General features: G+C 41.9%; 1 protein-coding gene across 1 annotated transcript in view; it reads left to right on the top strand.

Moving 5' to 3' along the window:
* Ist1 (IST1 factor associated with ESCRT-III) overlaps positions 1-17965 on the top strand; it is a 21331-nt gene extending 3366 nt beyond the window's left edge. The window contains exons 2-8 of the mRNA XM_031341382.1: positions 9322-9424; positions 10182-10362; positions 10935-11022; positions 14502-14585; positions 15040-15150; positions 16103-16303; positions 16946-17965. Of these exons, the coding sequence (XP_031197242.1) occupies positions 9337-9424; positions 10182-10362; positions 10935-11022; positions 14502-14585; positions 15040-15150; positions 16103-16303; positions 16946-17050 (858 nt within the window). The 5' untranslated portion in view covers positions 9322-9336 and the 3' untranslated portion in view covers positions 17051-17965. The remainder of the gene's footprint in view (positions 1-9321; positions 9425-10181; positions 10363-10934; positions 11023-14501; positions 14586-15039; positions 15151-16102; positions 16304-16945) is intronic.
* Positions 17966-19907: the final 1942 nt, after the last annotated feature.

Below are 19907 nucleotides of genomic sequence, written 5' to 3'. Positions count from 1 at the left end.
TTTTTTCGTTTTTCGAGACAGGGTTTCTTTGAGTAGCCATGGCTGTCCTGGAACTCACTCTGTACACCAGGCTGGCCTCAAACTCAGATTTTTCCCTTTCTTAATGTATTTATTTATTTATTTATTTATTTATTTTTATTATTATAAATAAGTACCCTGTAACTGTCTTCAGATGCACCAGAAGAGGGCGTCAGATCTCATTACGGGTTGTTGTGAGCCATTGTGTGGTTGCTGGGATTTGAACTCAGGACCTTCAGAAGAGCAGTCCGTGTTCTTCCCCGCTGAACCATCTCACCAGCCCAATGTGTTTGTTTTTATTTTATGTGCATCAGTGTTTGTATGTGTGAGAGTGTCAGATCTTAGAGTTATAGACAGTTGTGAGCTGCCATGTGGGTGCTATGTGGTTGCTGGGAATTGAACCTGGATCCTCTGGAAGAAACAATCAGTGGTCTGACCTGCTGAGCCATCTCGACAGCCCCCCTTTAGCAGTTCTTTTACAGCAGTTCTTCTGCAGACAAAACTTCACTTTCCCCCAGGAGATCGTGTCTTGTTTCCCCTCTAATTCTGAGGGATGTTTTGGTGGATGTAAGGTTTCTGGGTTGATGGCTCCTTTCTTTCAGTATTTTGAAATGACTTTGTTTTCTTTTGGTCTCTATGATCTCAGGTAAAATTTATAGCTTGCCCCCTCTTTTCTGCTCTTTGGGACCTTGGATGTGTTGCTGGACTGGCCTCAGGTGATTCTCCCTACTTATCCCAAGTAGCTGGGGCAATAGGTTCGTGCCACAGTATCTTTGGTCATTTGAATAGATACACTGTAGGTAATAGGTAATATATTACTTTTATCTGGCTTTTTTCAGTTTTTTAAAAACCTGTCTATGGCTGGGTGTGGTGGTGCACACCTTTAATCCCAGCATTTAGGGAATGCAGAGGCAGGTGGATCTCTTGAGTTCAAAGCTGGTCTGGTCTACAGATAGGGTTTCCTTGTTTTTACCTAGCTGTTTTGAAACTCAAATAGATCTCTGATTCTGATTTCAGCAATTTGATTATGATAAGACGAAACATAAATCTCCAGGTTTGGTGTTTGGAGTTTTTCAGTCCATGTGTTTATATGTGTTAATTTAGGGGGATTTCTAGCTAATACCTTTTCAAGTAGGCTTTTTTTTTCTTTTTGGTCAAGTAGGGCTTTTTTGTTTTTGTATTTGTTTTGCATAGTATAAAGCTCAAATCTAGGGCATCTTGCAAATGTTTTAGCATTGAGCTATATTTCCAGCTCCTCTGGAATTTGATATACACAGACTCAGACTCCTCTGTTGTTTTGACAATATTCAAGGCTTTGTTAATTAAAAAGAAATTGAGACTATAATTTAATTTCATGCCTCCCCTTTCCTCTAAGTCCTCCTGTATACCCTTCTCTGATGCTCTTCAAGTTAGTGGGCTCCTTTTTCATACTTTGTTGTTCCCAACCCCTGTTTTGCCTGTGTAGCCCTGGCTGTCTTGGAACTCGTTCTGTGGCCAGGCTAGCCTGGAACTCAGAGATCTGACTACTTCTACCTCCTGAGTGCTAGGATTAAAGGTGTGTGCTATCACTGCCTGGTGTACTTTGTTCATTTTTATTTGTGTATGTTTATGGGTTTGGTATATGTGTGTTTAGTGTATATGCACATGTGTACAGGTGTGTACATATGTGCTCTTGCATGGAGTCCTGTAGTGGGTGACTTGTGTCCTAGCACATTGTCTAGTTTTTTTGAGGCAAGGTGTCTCTGAACTTGGGATTCAAATTTTCTTGGTGAGGCAGGAAGCCAGAAGGCGTCAGTGAGCCTGGCTTTACTTAGATCAGTGCTAGGATCACTGGCATAGACTGGGTGTGTATATGCATACATGGGACAAGAACTCCCATGCTCATGATTGTACAAGCACTGAATTGTCTCCAATTATGGTTTTATTTTTTTTTTAAAGATTTATTTATTTTATATATGTGAATATACTGTTGCTGTCTGCAGACACACCAGAAGAGGGCATCAGAATCCATGACAGATGGTTGTGAGCCACCATGTGGTTGCTGGAAATTGAACTCAGGACCTCTAGAAGAGCAGTCAATGCTCTTAACCACAGAGCCATCTCTCCAGTCCGGTTTTGTTCATTTTTTATGAGATGTTTTTCATAATGTCTTTATTGATCATTTGGGAATTTCACATCATGTATCCTGTCACCCTGTCTTAGTTATAAGTTTTACTGCTGTGATCAGACACCATGACCAAGATAACTTTTTTTTTGTTTGTTTGTTTTTTGAGACAGGGTTTCTCTGTGTAGCCCTGGCTGTCCTGGAACTCACTCTGTAGACCAGGCTGGCCTCGAACTCAGAAATCCACCTGCCTCTGCCTCCCAAGTGCTAGGATTAAAGGCATGGGCCACCACTTCCCTGTCCAAGGCAACTCTTATAAGGACAGCGTTCAATTGGGACTGGTTTACAGGTTCAGAGGGTCTTAAAGCCCATGTGAACAGTGACACACCTATTCCAACAAGGCACACCTAACAGTGCCACTAATCTGTGGGCCAAGCATATACAAACCCATCACACTCACTTCCCAGTTCTCCCATGTCTGCCCCACCCTTCTGACACCTCCCCTCTGTTGTGGGAAATATTAAAAATGAGTATAGCAAGTTCCCACACTTGAGCCAGCTACTCTGTGCCTCAGCAGAGGTCTTGCCACCTCTGACTCTAGGCTAGTCCCAGCAGCGACCGATCACAGTGGTCTTGGAGCCACTAGTTACTTCTTAGCCATCCAACCCCTGTGGTTGGCAGTCACAGTTCTCAACCCAGCAAATCAAAACTCCAGAAGCTTATAATTAATCAGTCAGATTTATATATCAACAAATTCTCAATTTACAAGATGCCCACACAATCAGAGCCAGTTGATAATGATACAAGCTGCCCACCTAGGTTAGATAAGTTACCCCAATTATTTTATCCCTATATGATACTCTATCTACCTGTGGCTATTTAGTTTTAATTTCTTTTTTATTAGATATTTTCTTTATTTACATTTCAAATGACATCTCCTTTCCCGGTTTCCCCTACAAAAACAAAAAACAAAAACCAAAAAACAAAACCCTGTTCCCTCACCCCTCCCCCTACTCACCAACCCACCCTCTCCAGTTTCCTGGCCCTGGCATTCCCCTACACTGGGGCATAGAGCCTTCATAGGACCAAGGGCCTTTCCTCTCATTGATGACTGACAAGGCCATCCTCTGCTACATATGCAGCTGGAGCCATGAGTCCCACCATGTGTACTCTCTGGTTGGTGGTTTAGTTCCTGGGAGCTCTGAGGGTACTAGTTAGTTCATATTGTTGTTGGTCCTAAGGGGCTGCAAACCCTTCAGCTCCTTGGGTCCTTTCTCTAACTCCTTCATTGGGGACCCTGTGCTCAGTCCAATGGATGGCTGTGAGCCTCTACTTCTGTATTAGTTGGACACTGTCAGAGCCTCTCAGGAGACAGCTACCTGTGGTTATTTAAAGCCACACTGAATCTGAATCATCCTGTCTTGCTTCCTTCCCCTCTCCCTGCTCCCTGTCTCTGCAACTCGTAGCTCCACCTCCTTTTCCCTGGCCAGTCACAGGCCTCTTGCTGCACTAATATTTTAAGTTAATTGGACAGGGAAAATCCTGCTACCCACCCCCCCAAAGGAAAAAAAAAACCCACAGGTTAGTCCAATTTGTGTTGCCTGTATACTTGTTGGAGCATGGTCAAATTCCCAGTAGCTAGCCCCTTAAAAAAAAGTCTCCCCATCCATACAATCCCACCTGGACTCCTGCTGCTGGAAGCCCTCAATTGTAGAGATATACTTCAGCATCTTTATAACAAGCTTATCTTCCTTCTTTCCTTCCTTCCATCCTTCCTTTCCTTCTTTCTTTATTTTTTAAGATTTATTTATTTTATTTATATGAGTACACTGTAGCTGTCTTGATACACACCAGAAGAGGGCATCTGATCCCATTACAGATGACTGTGAGCTACCATGTGGTTGTTGGGAATTGAACTCTGGAAGTCCTCTTAACCAGCACTCCCCTTATCACAATTTTTAAGGGAGCTCTTGAATGGTTTCTTGTCTAGGTTGTTACTTATTTATTTATTTTTGAGTGGAGGGCTTGTCACCAATTTTTTTTAAAACTAATAGTTCTTTTACACACACACACACACACACACACACACACACACGCTTGCTTTAGTTTTTTTAGACAGAGTTTTTGTTTTTATATAGCCTTGGCTGACCTGGAACTTGCTTTGTAGACCAGGCTAGCCTTGAACTCAGAGATTTACTGCTTCTGCCTCCCCAGTGCTGGGATTAAAGGTGTATCACACCACCACTACCACTGCCTGGCTAATAGTTCTCCTTTTCAAATGGAAGACTTTCATTGTCTTTACATGTACTGACTTCAATAATTTCCCATTCTCTTACTGATCCTCCACATCGTTTCTTTTTTGTTTGTTTGTTTGTTTTTCGAGACAGGGTTTCTCTGTATATCCTTTGCTGTCTGGAACTCACACTGTAGACCAGACTGGCCAGAAATCCACCTGCCTCTGCTTCCCAAGTGCTAGGATTAAAGGCATGCGCTACCACTGCCTGGCCACATCAGGTTTCTTATTCTTCTAAGATTTCTAATTGTTTCTTTCTTTTCTTTTTTCTTTTTCTTTTTTCTTTTTTGGTTTTTCGAGACAGGGTTTCTCTGTGTAGTCCTGGCTGTCCTGGAACTCACTCTGTAGATCAGGCTGTCCTCAAACTCAGAAATCTGCCTCCCTCTGCCTCCCAAGTGCTGGGACTAAAGGCATGCACCACCACGCCCAGCTATTTGTTTCTTTAAATTTAATTTTCGTAATTTTTGCAAGACCACCATGAGCACAACTGAAAGCCAGACCCTGGAACTGGGGATTCGGAGACAGTTGTAAGCAGCTGTACCGGTGCTGAGAAGCAAATCCAAGGTTTCTATAAAAGCAGCAAGTGCTCTTAGCCACTGAGCCACCTTTTTATTCCTTGTTTCCCAACATTTAAAAAGTAAATGTGACTAAGTTTTTTTTTTTTTTTTGATATATTGTAGAATTGACATAGACTGCAACATAGCCTAGTTAAAAACCACAGAAATCTTGGCAATTTTCTGCCCTAATTTACAACTCTGTATTATGACCCCAATTTTGTTATCTTTGCCTTAATGACAATTTTCAAACAGGTGGCTGACAAGGTCATAAACTCTACAGCATCATTTTTTTTTTTGAGAGAGGGGGTTTGTCACCGAATAGGTTTTTTTTTTATTAGTGATATGATAAATTTCTCTGGTTTATAGATTCTACAAGGGCAACAACTTTTATTTTCTTCCTTTTTTTTAATGAAAACATATTTTTATAGTATTTCTTTGTTTGTTTTTTAAAGATTTATTTATTTATTATATGTAAGTACACTGTAGCTGTCTTCAGACATTTCAGAAGAGGGAGTCATCCCATTACAGATGGTTGTGAATCACCATGTGGTTGCTGGAACTCAAACTCAGGACCTTTGGAAGAGCAGTCAGTGCTCTTAACTGCTGAACCATCTCTCCAGCCCAACTTTTTTTTTTTCATTTAGGTTTATTTTATATGTATGAGTGTTTTGATCAAATGTAGGTCTGTACATCTTGTGTACGTCTGATGCTCAGGTAACCAGAGGAAGGGGTTGGATCTGGAACTGGGGTTAGGTTGTGAGGTATCTGACATGTCAGTGCTGGCAGGTGAATCCAGGTCTCCTGCAAGTGCTCCTAACCACGGAGCCCTCTTCGGTCCATTGTTTCTAACTACTGTATTGTTAGGGCTTGTTACAGTATAGAAGGCATCAATATATACTTGTTGTAGAGGCTATTTGAACATGTAGAACCCAGAGGTGAACCTCCAGTGTTGATCTGCAGGAGTTGTCAACCTTGTTTTTTGAGACAGGTTCTTATATGAAAACCTGGAGCTCATGTGGTAAGCTAGGCTGACTGTCTGGCTACTCTGAGTTCCAGGGATCTGCCTGACTCTGCTGCCCAACTTTCTATGTAGTTTCTGGGGATTGAATTCAGGTTGTTAGATTTGAGCAGCAAATACTTTGCCAACTACGCAGTCTCTGTAGTATCTCCACTGTGCCATTTTTTTTCTTTAACATTTATTCTCTCATACATTATATCCTAACCTCGGTTTCCCCTCCCTCCATTCCTCCCAGACCTTCTCCCACTTCCCCTCTCCCCTAGATCAATTCCTCTGTTTCTCTTTAAAAGAGAAAAAAAGTAGTCCTCCCAAGGATGTCCACTGAATATAGCCTAATAAGATACAGTGACTGGGCACTAACCTTCATGTCATGGCAACCCAGTAGGAGGAAAGGGTCCCAAGCATAGGCAACAGAGTCAGAAACAGCCCTCCTTGTTAGAAGTCCCACAAGAACACCAAGCTATACAACCAAAGGCATATGCAGAGGACCTAGCTCAGACCCATACAGGGTCCATGTCTGCCATTTCCTTTTCTGTGAGCTCCTATGAGACCTGCTTAGTTTATTCTGTGGGCTCTGTTCTTTTGGTGTCCTTGACCTCTCTGGCTTCTACAGTCCTTTCTCACCCTTTTCTGTGGGCACAGTCCTGTTTTCCTGGGCCTTGTACTTGTGATCTGAGCTCTAGTATAGTTCATAGTGCAATAAAGGACTCAGTGGTATGTGATATGGATCGTTTACCTGGAGTTTAGTTTCAGGTGAGTTTAGGTTTTAGTTCAGTGTGTCTCCCTATATCGTCCAGGTTGGAACTGTTAAGACTCAAGGAGCTGGGGAGTAGTGGCGCACGCCTTTAATCCCAGCACTTGGGAAGCAGAGGCAGGCGGATTTCTGAGTTCGAGGCCAGCCTGGTCTACAGAATGAGTTCCAGGACAGCCAGGGCTACACAGAGAAACCCTGTCTCGAAAAAAAACAACAAACAAACAAACAAACAAAAAGACTCAAGGAATCTTACCATCTTCAGGGTTTAGAGGTACAGATGCCATGCCTGGCTTGTGTTTAAGATTTATTCTCAGTTCTACCCACTGTTGCTGGTTGACTTGCTGCAGCAGGTTACTAGAAAGTAAAGTATAATAGTTGTTAATGCTTGTCTTTCTACCTGCTTCCAATTCATCTCTGCTATGAGTGTCTGAGAGTATTGATATCGTTTGGATCTATCAACACATATTCTGCTAAAGTATTGGCATTAGAGTATCTGCTAGAGTCTGGCTCTCAGAAAGCTTCTTGTTTTCTGGAACCTGGGATTTTACACACACAACTCCTTGTGCTTGGCGGTTTTTTGTTTGAGACAGCATCTTGACATGTGTCAACTTGTACTACTACAGCAGGTACAGATTCTTCCTTTTCAGGTGTCTGGGTTGTTGTTTAGGGTGCAGCTTACTTAGGCTTTGCCATCCGGTGGATCTTTTATTGTGATTGTCCTAAGAATTTCGGTCATTTCTTTACAATAGGTTTCTCAGTCTTAGTTATGTTGAGGTTTGGGCAGATGTTGTAAGACCACTGTCCTGCTCATTCTTGTATGTTTAGTGGTATCCTAGGCCTCTGCCCACAAGTTGCCAATGGCCTCCTCTCCAGGTATGATAATGCAGATATCTCCAGTCACTCCCAATTGAGAGACTCTAGGATTATAGGTTTGTTTTTTCAAACACTATGATAGCTTTCTGAATTATAATTATATTTTTTTCTTCAGTAGAATATAATTTCCTTATTAGATCAAAGGCTGTACTTACTCTCCTAATTTCCAGTATCTAGCCAGGTTCTGATACATAATCAATAAATTCTTGTTGAGTAGATGGATCGTATTTCAGCATAATGGATCAGAGATACTTTCTGACTCTGGATAGATGTTATCCAGTGTACTATAAAGGTTTCTGGATGCCATTTCACAAAAGAAAGTATCCTGTTATCTTCTGACAGTGCTTTTTACACAAGCAGATGCTAGTCCTAGTGTTTGTACCGTCTGTCTGTTATTCGTCTTTTCCTTGTTTACTTTGTCAGATCTAGCTTCTGCTTGGATATTGTATTGCTTTAAAGTTTTGAATCCAGAAATAAAATTGAGAGAAATAGAAATTGTACTGTCATGAGACAGAATATACAGTGGTCAATGCACAGTATATGTCCTAACATCTTGTCTTTACACTAACTGTAATGGCTGCTTGGTACAATTTTCGGTAAATAGCACTCTGTCTTAGAACTTCATAAAGCAGGTTCGTGTTTTCACGCCCTTGTATAACCCTTTGTGTCTAAGTAAATGCTAATGACATTTCTGAAGTACCAGACAACAGATTTTTCTCAAAGACTCAGATTTAATAGGAATATTTGAGTAATTAGCATGAGGAGATTTTGAGTTTGATTCTAACTTTGGCAGTCTTTTTAAAAAGATAATTTTTGAAAGATTAAAAAAAAAATCTATCTATCTATTTATTTATTTATTTTTGAGTACACTGTTGCTCTCTTCGAGACACCAGAAAAAGGCATCAGATCTCATTATAGATGGTTATGAGCCAGCTTGTGGTTGCTGGAAATTGAACTCATGACCTCTGGGAGAACAGTCAGTGCTCTTAACTGCTGAGCCATCTCTTCAGCCCAAGTTTTTTTTAAAATGGATTACTGTTTTCAATAAGCCTGCCTTGTTTTTTGAGACAGTCGGTCTCTGTAGCAATGGCTATCCCAGACTCATTATATAGACCAGGCTGGCTTCAAACTCAGAAGAGAACTGCTTCCTAAGTGCTGGGACTAAAGGTGTGCACCTCCGGTGATGCCTGGCCTCCTTGTCTTTTTTTTTTTGTTTGTTTGTTTTTTTTGAGACAGGGTTTCTCTGTATAGCTGTCAACTTTGTAGACCAGGCTGGCCTCGAACTCAGAAATCCTCCTGCCTCTGCCTCCCAAGTGCTGGTATCCGCCACCACCACCTGGCTCCTCCTTGTCTTTTTAGTTGCCCATCTCTCATGGCCAATACGTACATCCTAATTTTATCTTTCACCACATTCTTTTAGATTTTATATCGACTTGTTCCTGTTCACTCAGTTCTTTGAACAGGGTAAAATGATATGTAAATAAGATGTTTAGATTATATCATTGTTTTAGAAAAACCCGAGGTGCTGAAGGGATAGCTCAGTAGGCAAAGATGTGCTCAGCATGTGCACAGCCCTGGGTTCAATTCCCAACACTAAAAAGAAAAAAGGAAGGAGAGCACTTTGGTGTGTGTTACTAGTTTGCCTCTAAGTAGTGCTAGCTCCTGAACTAATTTGACTCTTCATTGTGCTGCTACTTTTTCCAGGAGGAGCAGGACAACATGCTGGGCTCTGGTTTCAAAGCTGAGCGCTTACGAGTCAATTTGAGATTAGTTATAAATCGTCTTAAACTGTTGGAGAAAAAAAAAAGTGAGTACTGTTACTATACTAACTTCTCCCCTCTCCCCTAACCCTCTTTCTTATATGGGCTGCCAGCATCCTAAGCTGGATCTTTCAGGCTAGTACTGTGGAGTCTTTCTTATAGCTGGGTAGTTAGGATACATGTCTGCCTCTTGTGTATAGTTAAACTGAGACACTTTGTTGCAGAGAAAGGGACATAATGTTGACCCCTCTGTATTTGTATGCTCTGCATCCATGGGTTTCACATCCATGCATTCAGATGAATGCTGTGTCAGAAGTATTCAGAGAAAAAAAAAATGGATCTGTACTGAGAATGTACAGAATTCTCTCATTATTCCAAAAAATATACTATAACAACCATTTATGTAGCATTTCTATAATTCCGTATAAGTAATCTAAATGTGGTTAAAAGTATGCAGGAGGCTAAGCATAGATGGCCTGCACATTTTTTTATTTTTTATTTTTATTTATTTTTTTTTTTTGCCATTTTCTATGTCTTGGGCACTTGAGCCTCCATATTGTGGTATACATAGGTATTCTGGAACCGGTGGCTCCTGAGTTGGAAATGTCAGCCAGTGTCATAGTCTTATCTGTACAAGATGGCAAATTCTAGAGCAGTAATGAAGGGAGTAGATGTGCTAAGGGGCTATATGAGGTAGGATGCTGTAGATTACAGCACCTGTCTTCTCTGGTGGGTGGAGGTCTGCCTACTGGTCAGGTTCCAGTGCACTACTGCTATATGACTGGAGTGACGTTTGTGTCCCAGCGGAACTGGCTCAGAAAGCAAGGAAGGAGATTGCTGACTATCTGGCTGCTGGAAAGGATGAGCGAGCACGCATCCGTGTGGAGCACATAATCCGGGAAGACTACCTTGTGGAGGCCATGGAGATCCTGGAGCTGTACTGTGACCTGCTGCTGGCGCGATTTGGCCTTATCCAGTCTATGAAGTAAGATATCTTGCCTCAGAAGCTAAACATAACTGGAATTTGAGGACGGAGTAACATTTTCTCAGTCTATGTGGGTCTGCAGCAGGCTAACACTGAGAGGTCCTTTCACATTCCCAAGGATCTTTTGCCTGTTAGTGAAAAGAAAGCAGACTCTGAAGTACAGTGTCCCAGGTTTGAGTCTTGCCTGGATCAGCTTATCTGAGATTTGTGCGCTTGGGTGTGTCATTTAGTTTTAGTTTCTTCAAAAGCAAAACAGGGAAATGAAATTGCTAGAATGCCAGTTACCAGAAGTCAGTGTAATTGTGAAGTAACTGTGGACGTCATCTGGTATGTGACATGACGATTGTGGCTTTCGTTGGTTTGTTTGTTTGTTTGTTTGTTTTTCGAGACAGGGTTTCTCTGTGTAGCCCTGGCTGTCCTGGAACTCACTCTGTATACCAGGGTGGCCTCAAACTCAGAAATCTGCCTGCCTCTGCCTCCCAAATGCTGGGATTAAAGACATGCTCCACCACTGCCTGGCCTCATTGGTTTGTTTTAAAGTATGCTAAATTACATATGTTTTTCTTTGTTAGGGATCTAGATTCTGGTCTAGCTGAGTCTGTGTCTACACTGATCTGGGCTGCTCCTCGGCTACAGTCTGAAGTGGCTGAGTTGAAAATAGTGAGTATAAGCAGTTTCTGTAATGTCTATAGGTTTTTGGTTTTGTTATAGACAAAGTCTCACTGTGTCACTGGCCAGTCTTGCTTGCCTGGAACTTATATCTAAACCTAGAACTCACAGAAATCTACTTTTCTCTGCCTCTGAGAGCTGGAATTACAGGAAATGCCATCATGCCTGGCCTGTGTAGGTTTTTTTTTTTTTTGTATCATTATTAAAGTCTGTGTATTTAACTGGGTATCTTGTACACAAACTTCTGGCTTTTAAATAGGCTTTATTAATCAGTTACTACTTTTCAGATCTTCATAGCATAGAAATTGTTTTGAGAATTTGAACTTTTTTTTCTTAAAGATTTATTTTTTTTATTTATATTAGTACACTGTAGCTGTCATCAGACACACCAGAAGAGGACATCTGGTCCCATTACAGATGATTGTGAGCCACCATGTGGTTGCTGGGAATTGAACTCAGGACCTTAACTGCTGAGCCATCTCTCCAGCCACCGAACAACTTTCTTCTAAAGGGCTAAATTTATGTGCTAAAGGTTGTTTCCTGTCTTAGGGTTTCTATTGCTGCCACAAAACGTCATGACTAAGAAGCAATTTGGGGAGAAAAGGGTTTATTCAGCTTATACTTCCATGTTGTGGGTTTTTTCTTTTTTTTTTTCTTTTTTTTTTGGTTTTTTTCGAGACAAGGTTTCTCTTTGTAGCCCTGGCTGTCCTGGAACTCACTCTGTAGACCAGGCTGGCCTCGAACTCAGAAATCCTCCTGCCTCTGCCTCCCAAGTGCTTGGATTAAAGGCCCATGTTGTAATTTATCACTAAAGGAAGTCAGGACAGGAACTCACACAGGGCAGGAACCTGGAGGCAGGAGCTGATGCAGAGGGCATGGGGAGTGCTACTTACTGGAATGCTTTCCCTGGCTTTTTCAGCTTGCCTTTCTATAGAACCCAGGACCACCAGCCCAGGGATGGCACCACTCACAATGTCCTCCCCTCCCTTGAAGAAACAGAAAATGCCTTATAGGTTGGATCTCATGGGGGCATTTCCTCACCTGAGGCTCCTTTTTCTCTCTGATGACTCTAGCTTGTGTCAAGTTGACAAACAAAACCAGCCAATACAGTACATTACATTGTTTTGTCGTTGGGTGTCGTAGTCCCCGTACTTTGGAGGCTGAGGCAAGAGCATGAGTAAAGGCCAGTCTGGACTTCATTCCATGACCTTTCTCTCAAGGGACAGGAGTGTGGGGAGGGACAGGGAGAAAAACATATTAGACATAATGCATCCATTATGCTTTCCGTAAGCATATCCATTTTGCTTTCTGTCATCTTGTTTTTGTGGTGCTGGGAGTCAAACCTAGGCCCTCACATACACTGAGCAGGTGTCTATTACTGAGCTGTGTCCATCTCCAGAACATTTTTTTTGTTGTTGTTTTTAAGCTCTTTATGTATATGAATGTTTGCCTGCCTGCATGTATGTATGTGCATCCTGTCCATGCCTGGTTTCTGCAGAGGCTACAGTTGGAGTTATAGGCAGTTGTGAGCTGCCATAGCAAATTCTATTTCTCTCTCTTTCTCTTTCTCTTTCTCTTTCTCTTTCTCTTTCTCTTTCTCTTTCTCTTTCTCTTTCTCTCTCTCTCTCTTTCTCTCTCTCTCTCTCCCTCCCTCTTTCTCTCTCTCTCTCTTCTTTCTTTTCTTCTTTCCTTTTTGGAGATAAGGAGCCTTAGGGTTTCTATTGCCGTGAAGAGACAACATGACCAGGGCAACTCATAACAGGAAACATTTAATTTGGGGCTGGGTTACCGTTTCAGAGGTTAGTTCATTATTGCCATAGTGGGAAACATGGCAGCGTGCAGGCAGACATGATGCTGGAGAAGTAGCTGAGAGTTCTATAGCTTGGCCCACAGGCAGCAGAAGGAGACTGTGCCATACTGGGTTTATTAGCTTGAGCATGTAAGATCTCAAATCCCTCCCCCAGGGACATACTCCCCCCTACATACTTCCTAATAGTGCACTCCTTATAAGCCGGTGAGGACCAGTTACATTCAACTACCACACAGGCTCTCATAACCCAGAGTGGTTTTGAATTTGTTATGTAGTTAAAAGTAACCTTGAACTCTTAAGTGCTAGTGTGGCAGGCCCTACTATGGGCTGTTCACAATTTACAGTTCTTACACAATTGTAAGCTGTAAAATTAAAACATTTTAAGGTAACAAATCCTATGTTAGGGCAACTCCTTGCTTTAAAAATTCTGAAGTAGCTTTCTGTGGTTCTCATGTTCTATATCTCCCATGATGTGTAGCATCTGGCTCCCACTTAACTCATTTCAGTTGTTACTAAATGCCTTAGGTTCTGCTCTAGACTCATTCACTTTGTTTCAGCTTTGTGAACTGGCTATGTTTTAGCCCCAGGAAAACTTAACATACTTTCCTAGAACAATTTTCTATCTTGTTGAATTAACTAACTTGTTTTGTTTCTTACTATGAAGCTCTGGCTGGTCTCAAACTTGTGGAGGTCCTCCTGCCTCTGCCTTTTATTAGGGATTACAGATATGTGATACTGTACCCAGCTCTTTGTTTAGTTTACTTCTGACAATCTTCCAAATATTGCCAAAACACTGCTTTCTTCAGAGGCAACCTCATTTCTCTCTTCTGCATGTTGTACCTTCCTTTATACATTTATCTGAGCTGCAGGTGGACCTTTGTTGGGTTATTATTACTATTAATATTATTTTACACATAGATTATATGACTCCTTAGGAATAGTGTCTTATTTTTGTTGTTGTTGTTTGTTTTTGTTTTTCAAGATAGGATTTCTCTGTGTAGCCCTGGCTGTCCTGGATCTCCCTCTGTAGACCCGGCTGGTGTCAAACTCAGGGAAATCTGCCTGCCTCTGCCACCTAGTGCTGGCATTAAAGGCATGCACCACTACTGCTTGGCTGAATAGTGTTGTTTTTGTTCATCATCATATTACTGGTTTTGGAGGGTAGGAGCATGTAGCTGTGGCTAGCCTTAAACTGATCTCTTGCTTCTACCTCCCTAGTTAATGGGATTTATAGGTGTATGCCACATGTTCAGCTCATAGTTGTACTTTCAGTATTTATCATGCTTAATGAGAGTGTTTTTGGAGTTAGGTTGTTGCTTTCTGGGCAAATGAAAAATAATGTATACTTACCAAAGCTTTATAGATATTGTTTTGCTTTTGTTGGACTTAGTGTACCATGCCTTTAATCCCAGCGCTCAGGAGGCAGAAGCAAGTGGATCTCTTGAGTTCAAGGCCAGCCTGGTCTACAGAGTGACTTCAAGGACAGCTGGGGCTATACAGAGAAAGCCTGTCTCAAGAAACAAGACAAACAAACAAAAACAGTAGAGATTGTTTTTTTTTTTTAAACCTAGTAATAAAGATATGTTTAATGTTGATAGGAGAAATTGTGAAGCTGTTAATGGGAGTGGATTCTGTTAATAGTTTTTCTTTTTCTTTGTAGGTTGCTGATCAGCTCTGTGCCAAATACAGCAAGGAATATGGCAAGTTGTGCAGGACCAACCAGATTGGGACTGTGAATGATAGGGTAATGAACCTCTCTGATAAATAGGACCCAGGGGCAGGGAGTTTTATTACCTGCAGGTGGTTGTACAGGTGCACAGTTGAGGTAGCTGGGGATATTTCCTAGTGACAGATGGTACCTGTGTGGCCTGCAGTGCAGTCTGGCCCTCTCCCTGCCTGGAACCTGATTGTTGAGCTTTTCTCTTTCCCATCTGCTGTGAGTTAGGAAGGCAGGAGGAAAGTGGAAAGAAGGGTTGGCGGAATGAAATGATGAAGGCATTCGTGCTGAGTACCTTTCTCATAACTAGAGAGTGAGGGAAGCATATGTCCTGTAATGTGCCTTTTGACTAGAAAATAGTTCATTTTTATTCTTATCTTCCTCAGTTTTACCAGGAAAATGAGAGAAACTAAGTTTAAAGAAGCAGGTCAGGACTAGGCTGGTTGTATGGATGCTTTTTAACATCAATCTTTTATCACAGCTAATGCACAAACTGAGTGTAGAAGCTCCACCCAAAATCCTAGTGGAGAGATACCTGATTGAAATTGCCAAGAACTACAATGTACCCTATGAACCTGACTCTGTGGTCATGGTAAGTTTATGCCTGAGCACAAAAGAAAATGAGACTATGTAGGACTTCTTGGGGAGCAGGGAGCTGTTATTTATACTAGCTGAATTGGTGCACATAAGCCTTTGGTACCTTCTTGTATAACAATAAATATGATTGCAAATCTCACAGGGCGTTTACAGCATGAGATTGAGCAAATGCAGGCAGCTTGAGAATGTACAACCTTGACAGAAATGTTAAAGCATAAATGTTATTTATGCCTTTCAGTGAGCTTGAAGTCGAGAATCCCGTTGTACATGGCAGTTCCCCAGGATCTACATAGTTCATTTAGTGTGCTATGTTTAGGGAGTGGTTAGAAAGCTGAGTGTAGATACACATGTACAACAAATTCTGTCTTCACTCTAATAATGATTGAGCAATTAAAGTTAGTAGGGTATGGTAGAAATTCTTACATCAACCAACCTCCAGCACACAGACACACCCAGACAGCAGCATTTCCCCAGCTCTCAGGAGTATTAATGTACACGTTCTTTAGAGCTTGCCCTCTGCTGGATAAAGTGTTCTTTCCTGGGACATTTTCTTCCTGACTCCTAGGGCAGGGGCTTCTACACTCTACACTCTGCCCCTTTTCTCCCTTGGAACCTTTGTCTCCCTTGCTTTCCCTTGTTTTTCCCTTGCTTCCTGGGGAATTGTCTGAGGCTGTGGTGCAGCATTGTGGCGTAGTGTTCTCTCTAATGCCTTCACTTTCCCTAGAGCTGATGGGATGACCATTATTATGAACGAAAAGCAGTATCAAGTTAGCAAAAAAGCAGTTAATCCCATTAACTAGAGAAGAGGTAGAAGCAAGAGGATCAGTTCAGGGCTAGCCTGGGCTATATGAGACCAAAGTAAATAACTTTTATGCTTATATGTGTATCCCTAGACTTCTAGGGAACCTAGCCATGGCCTTGGGTTAATAAATGCTTCTTTTTCTTAGGCAGAAGCTCCTGTTGGGGTGGAGACAGATCTCATTGATGTTGGTTTTACGGATGATGTGAAGAAAGGTGGTCCTGGAAGAGGAGGAGGGGGCGGGTTCACAGCCCCTGTTGGGGGACCTGATGGAATCGTGCCTATGCCCATGCCCATGCCCATGCCATCTCCAAATGCTCCCTTCGCATACCCACTGCCAAAGGGACCAGTAAGTATGTGTGCAAAAAGAAAGTATGCATGTAAGCTTTAGGAAGTGTTGCAGAAGAGACCAGATGGGCTCTGGACACACTGAGAAGTTGTAGGTTGCCAAGAATATAGAATAATAACACTTGTATTAGCTGAGTAGTCAAGCAAGTGGAACAATATCAGATCCAGGAAAGTCCTTGGCTTTAGCTGCAAGAACTGAAGTAAAAAAAAAATCTGTGGCTAGTACTAGGAAAACCAGTTTAGGGAAGGTTACTAAACAGCTGAGAACCTGTTGTAGCAATGTTAGTAGGTGTTTTGTTTTGTTTTCCTGAAAACAAGAGCTTTCCTTTATTACCAGGCTGAAGAGCCTTTGTTGTTAGGATGTTGGTTTTATAGTAGGTCATTGATAAAAATCAAGTGATTCCTTTTTTTTCCCTTGAGGAAGACATTAAAGTACTCGATGTGATAATTGAAGAATCACCTTTGTAGATCTTTATGCTTGGAGTCTTTGTGACCACATGTGATCCTTTTGAGCCTTTTTTTCCCTTGGAGGATCTTAAATATATGCATATGTCCATAATGTGTTTTTATACATATTTCTTCCCAGGTCATGTAGAAGTTACAGATTGGCAGGCAGTGTTCTGATACTGCTTTTCTCTTGCAGTCGGATTTCAGTGGATTGCCAGTGGGGACTTACCAGGCCTTTCCTAACATTCACCCACCTCAGATACCAGCAACTCCCCCATCCTATGAATCTGTAAGTGCCTGAGCCTTTTGGTAAACGACAAGAGTGAATCCCATGAAGAGAGCAAAATAATGACAACAGGGAAGGCAAACTTTTGATCAACTTAGTATGGGTTTGGTTTTGCTTCTGGATTCTTCGTTGCTTTCCTACCGCCCTGGAGATGGGGAGTGCTATTGGTGGCATTTGTGGTGGGCATGCTATGTCAGCACTGAAGCAGGAAGGAGCTGCACTTAGCAAGTTACATGCTCACATTGGCACGTTGGCACATACCTGCAGTCTCAGCACTTTGAAGGCTCAGGAATTCAAGTCAGCCTGGACTACATGAGCACATCTAAAACAGTAAAGGGAAGTCGTGTATCTCTAGAGCACTTAATGTAGGTACATTTGTCTTATTAAACTAGTCTGAGAATCACAGTGAGTAGCTGTAATTTGCTACTTTATTAGAGCACCAGGCTTTTTGTTTGTCTTTAAGTCTGCAACATTCATGGCAAAGGATAGTAACCGGGTATTTGACTTAACCAAGTGTCCAGTTAGTCATTTTTGGCCTATAGCATTTAGTCCACATTTTATTCTTGTAGTGAAAACTTAAAATAGAGCAAACTTGTGGCAGTTTGGTAGCCAAAGTAGATCTAAGACCTTGTTTCAAAATGAAAAGTAAAATAAAAACCAGGCAAGTAGTTCAGCGGTGGGGTGCATGTCTGTTGTGTGGGGGGCCCTAGGAGAAGCTCCCAGTGCTTGGGGATATATGGAAAGTTTCATAAATGGCTCATGTGGTAAAGATGCCTTGAACTGTGTCTCTGCTTCAGAATTACTTGTTTTCTGCCAGTCTTGGCATATACATACATGACTCATACATACATGCCTTTGGAGCTGTTTCCAGCTTATGGTGTGCTCAGAAAACAAGTTAGTATGGAATGTGCTATGTAAATTATTCACTTAGGAAGCTCCCCCAGATCCTGAGTTTGCTCATCATTCTTCCCATTGGTTTCCATCTCTAGCTGATGTGTTTTCTCCTGGAACTGAGTCTTTCTCAGGCTTTAGCATTCCATGTATCAAAATACTTTTGTGGAATGAGGTGGATCTTCAGTCCTTGAGGCCTTGGTTCTTATAGATTTCCTAGCTTGCTTTGCCTGGAAGCTGAGAAGTGTCACAGTGTGGTAAGACTTTTCTTTCTTTACTTAATAGGTCAGAGGTTGGCATGGTGTCTTAAGTGATTCAGAGAAGCATGGAGAGAGACTAGGAGGCATTTTCCTAGGAGCAAATTCTGTTGCTTTTGGTGAATAGCTTAGCTTTGGAAAACAAGGAGCTGGTGTTAGTACTTTGTCTAGAGATTCTTTTTTCCTTTGGTAACAATCTTTGTTTTGCAGGTTGATGACATTAATGGTGATAAAAATGTTTCTTCTGCACAGATTGTTGGTGAGTGTTTGAGAAAGCTTCACAGTGCTGCATCCCCTTAGTCTCTTATAGTTTGTCTTTCCAGGTCCGTGGCATTTAACCCATGGTCCATATGGCCTCTTATGTATCTAACAAAGAACTCAGGACTTCTTGCTTTCTCCAGCCCCAGTTTTTCAAGTTCTCTATTTTTATGTATTTATATATATGTGGGTTTATATACATGAGTGCAGGTCCCTATAGGAGGCTGAAGGGATGCTTTAGGGCTGCAGTGATGGGTGGTTTGGTTTCTTTTCTTTTTTCTTTTTTTCTTTTTGGTTTTTCGAGTGTTTTTTTTTTTTTAAAAGATTTATTTATTCTTTCTTTCTTTATTATAAGTACACTGTAGCTGTCTTCTGACCACCAGAAGAGGGTGTCAGATCTCATTATGGGTGGTTGTGAGCTACCATGTGGTTGCTGGGATTTGAACTCATGACTTTTGGAAGAGCAATTGGTGCCCTTACCCGCTGAGCCATCTCACCAGCCCCCTCGAGTGTTTTTTTGAGATAGGGTTTCCCTGTATAGCCCTGGCTGTCCTGGAACTCACTCTGTAGACCAGGCTGGCCTCAAACTCAGAGATCCACCTGCCTTTGCCTCCCAAGTGCTGGGATTAAAGCCATGTGCCCCATGCCTAGCTTGACAAGTGTTTGTTTGTTTTTTAAGATTTTTATATTTATTATATGTAAGTATACTGTATCTGTCTTCGGACATACCAGAAGAGGACATCCAATCACATTATAGATGGTTGTGAGCCACCATGTGGTTGCTGGGATTTGAACTCAGGACCTCCAGAACAGCAGTCAGTGCTCTTAACTGCTGAGCCATCTCTCCAGCCGCAGACAAGTAGTTTTGACATGGGTAGGGGCTGAACTTGGGTCTTCTGGGAGAGTAGCTTGTGTCCTTAACAGCTGAGCCATCTCTTCAGCCTTCCCCCAGATCCCCTTTTCTGTATGTCTATACACCATGCGCATGCAGTGCCCTTGGAGACCAGAAGAGAGCATTGGATCCTCTAGAACTGGAGTTAGACTATTGTGAGTGACCACTGTGTCCTGGGGATTAAACCCCATGTCCTCTGGAAGAGCATTTTAACCACTGAGCCGCCACTTGAGCATCCCCCTCCACACCCCCTAGTTGATTTTTGAAGTGAAGAATTAAAGGGTGTGTTAGGTTTCTACTGTGTGATAAAACAGAGGTTTTATTTTGCTTACATTTCTTTGTCACAGACCTTTGTCAAAGTCAGGGCAGGAATCTGGAGGCAGAAACTAAAGCAGAAGCTAGGGATGAATGATTACCTGCTTAAACTCATAGCTTTTTAAAGACGTTTTATTGATTCTTTGTGAATTTCACATCATGAATCTGAATCCACTTATCTCTGTCCCTATACCCACCCTTCACCCTTGTAAACACTCCCCCACCCCCAATCTTGTTGTAGAAGCTGTAGTGTCACAGT

This window comes from Mastomys coucha, unplaced genomic scaffold (assembly GCF_008632895.1).
Source record: "Mastomys coucha isolate ucsf_1 unplaced genomic scaffold, UCSF_Mcou_1 pScaffold22, whole genome shotgun sequence".
Classification (NCBI taxonomy): domain Eukaryota; kingdom Metazoa; phylum Chordata; class Mammalia; order Rodentia; family Muridae; genus Mastomys; species Mastomys coucha.
The sequence above is the reverse complement of the archived record's forward strand: the minus strand, read 5'-3'. Positions and strand labels throughout refer to the sequence as shown.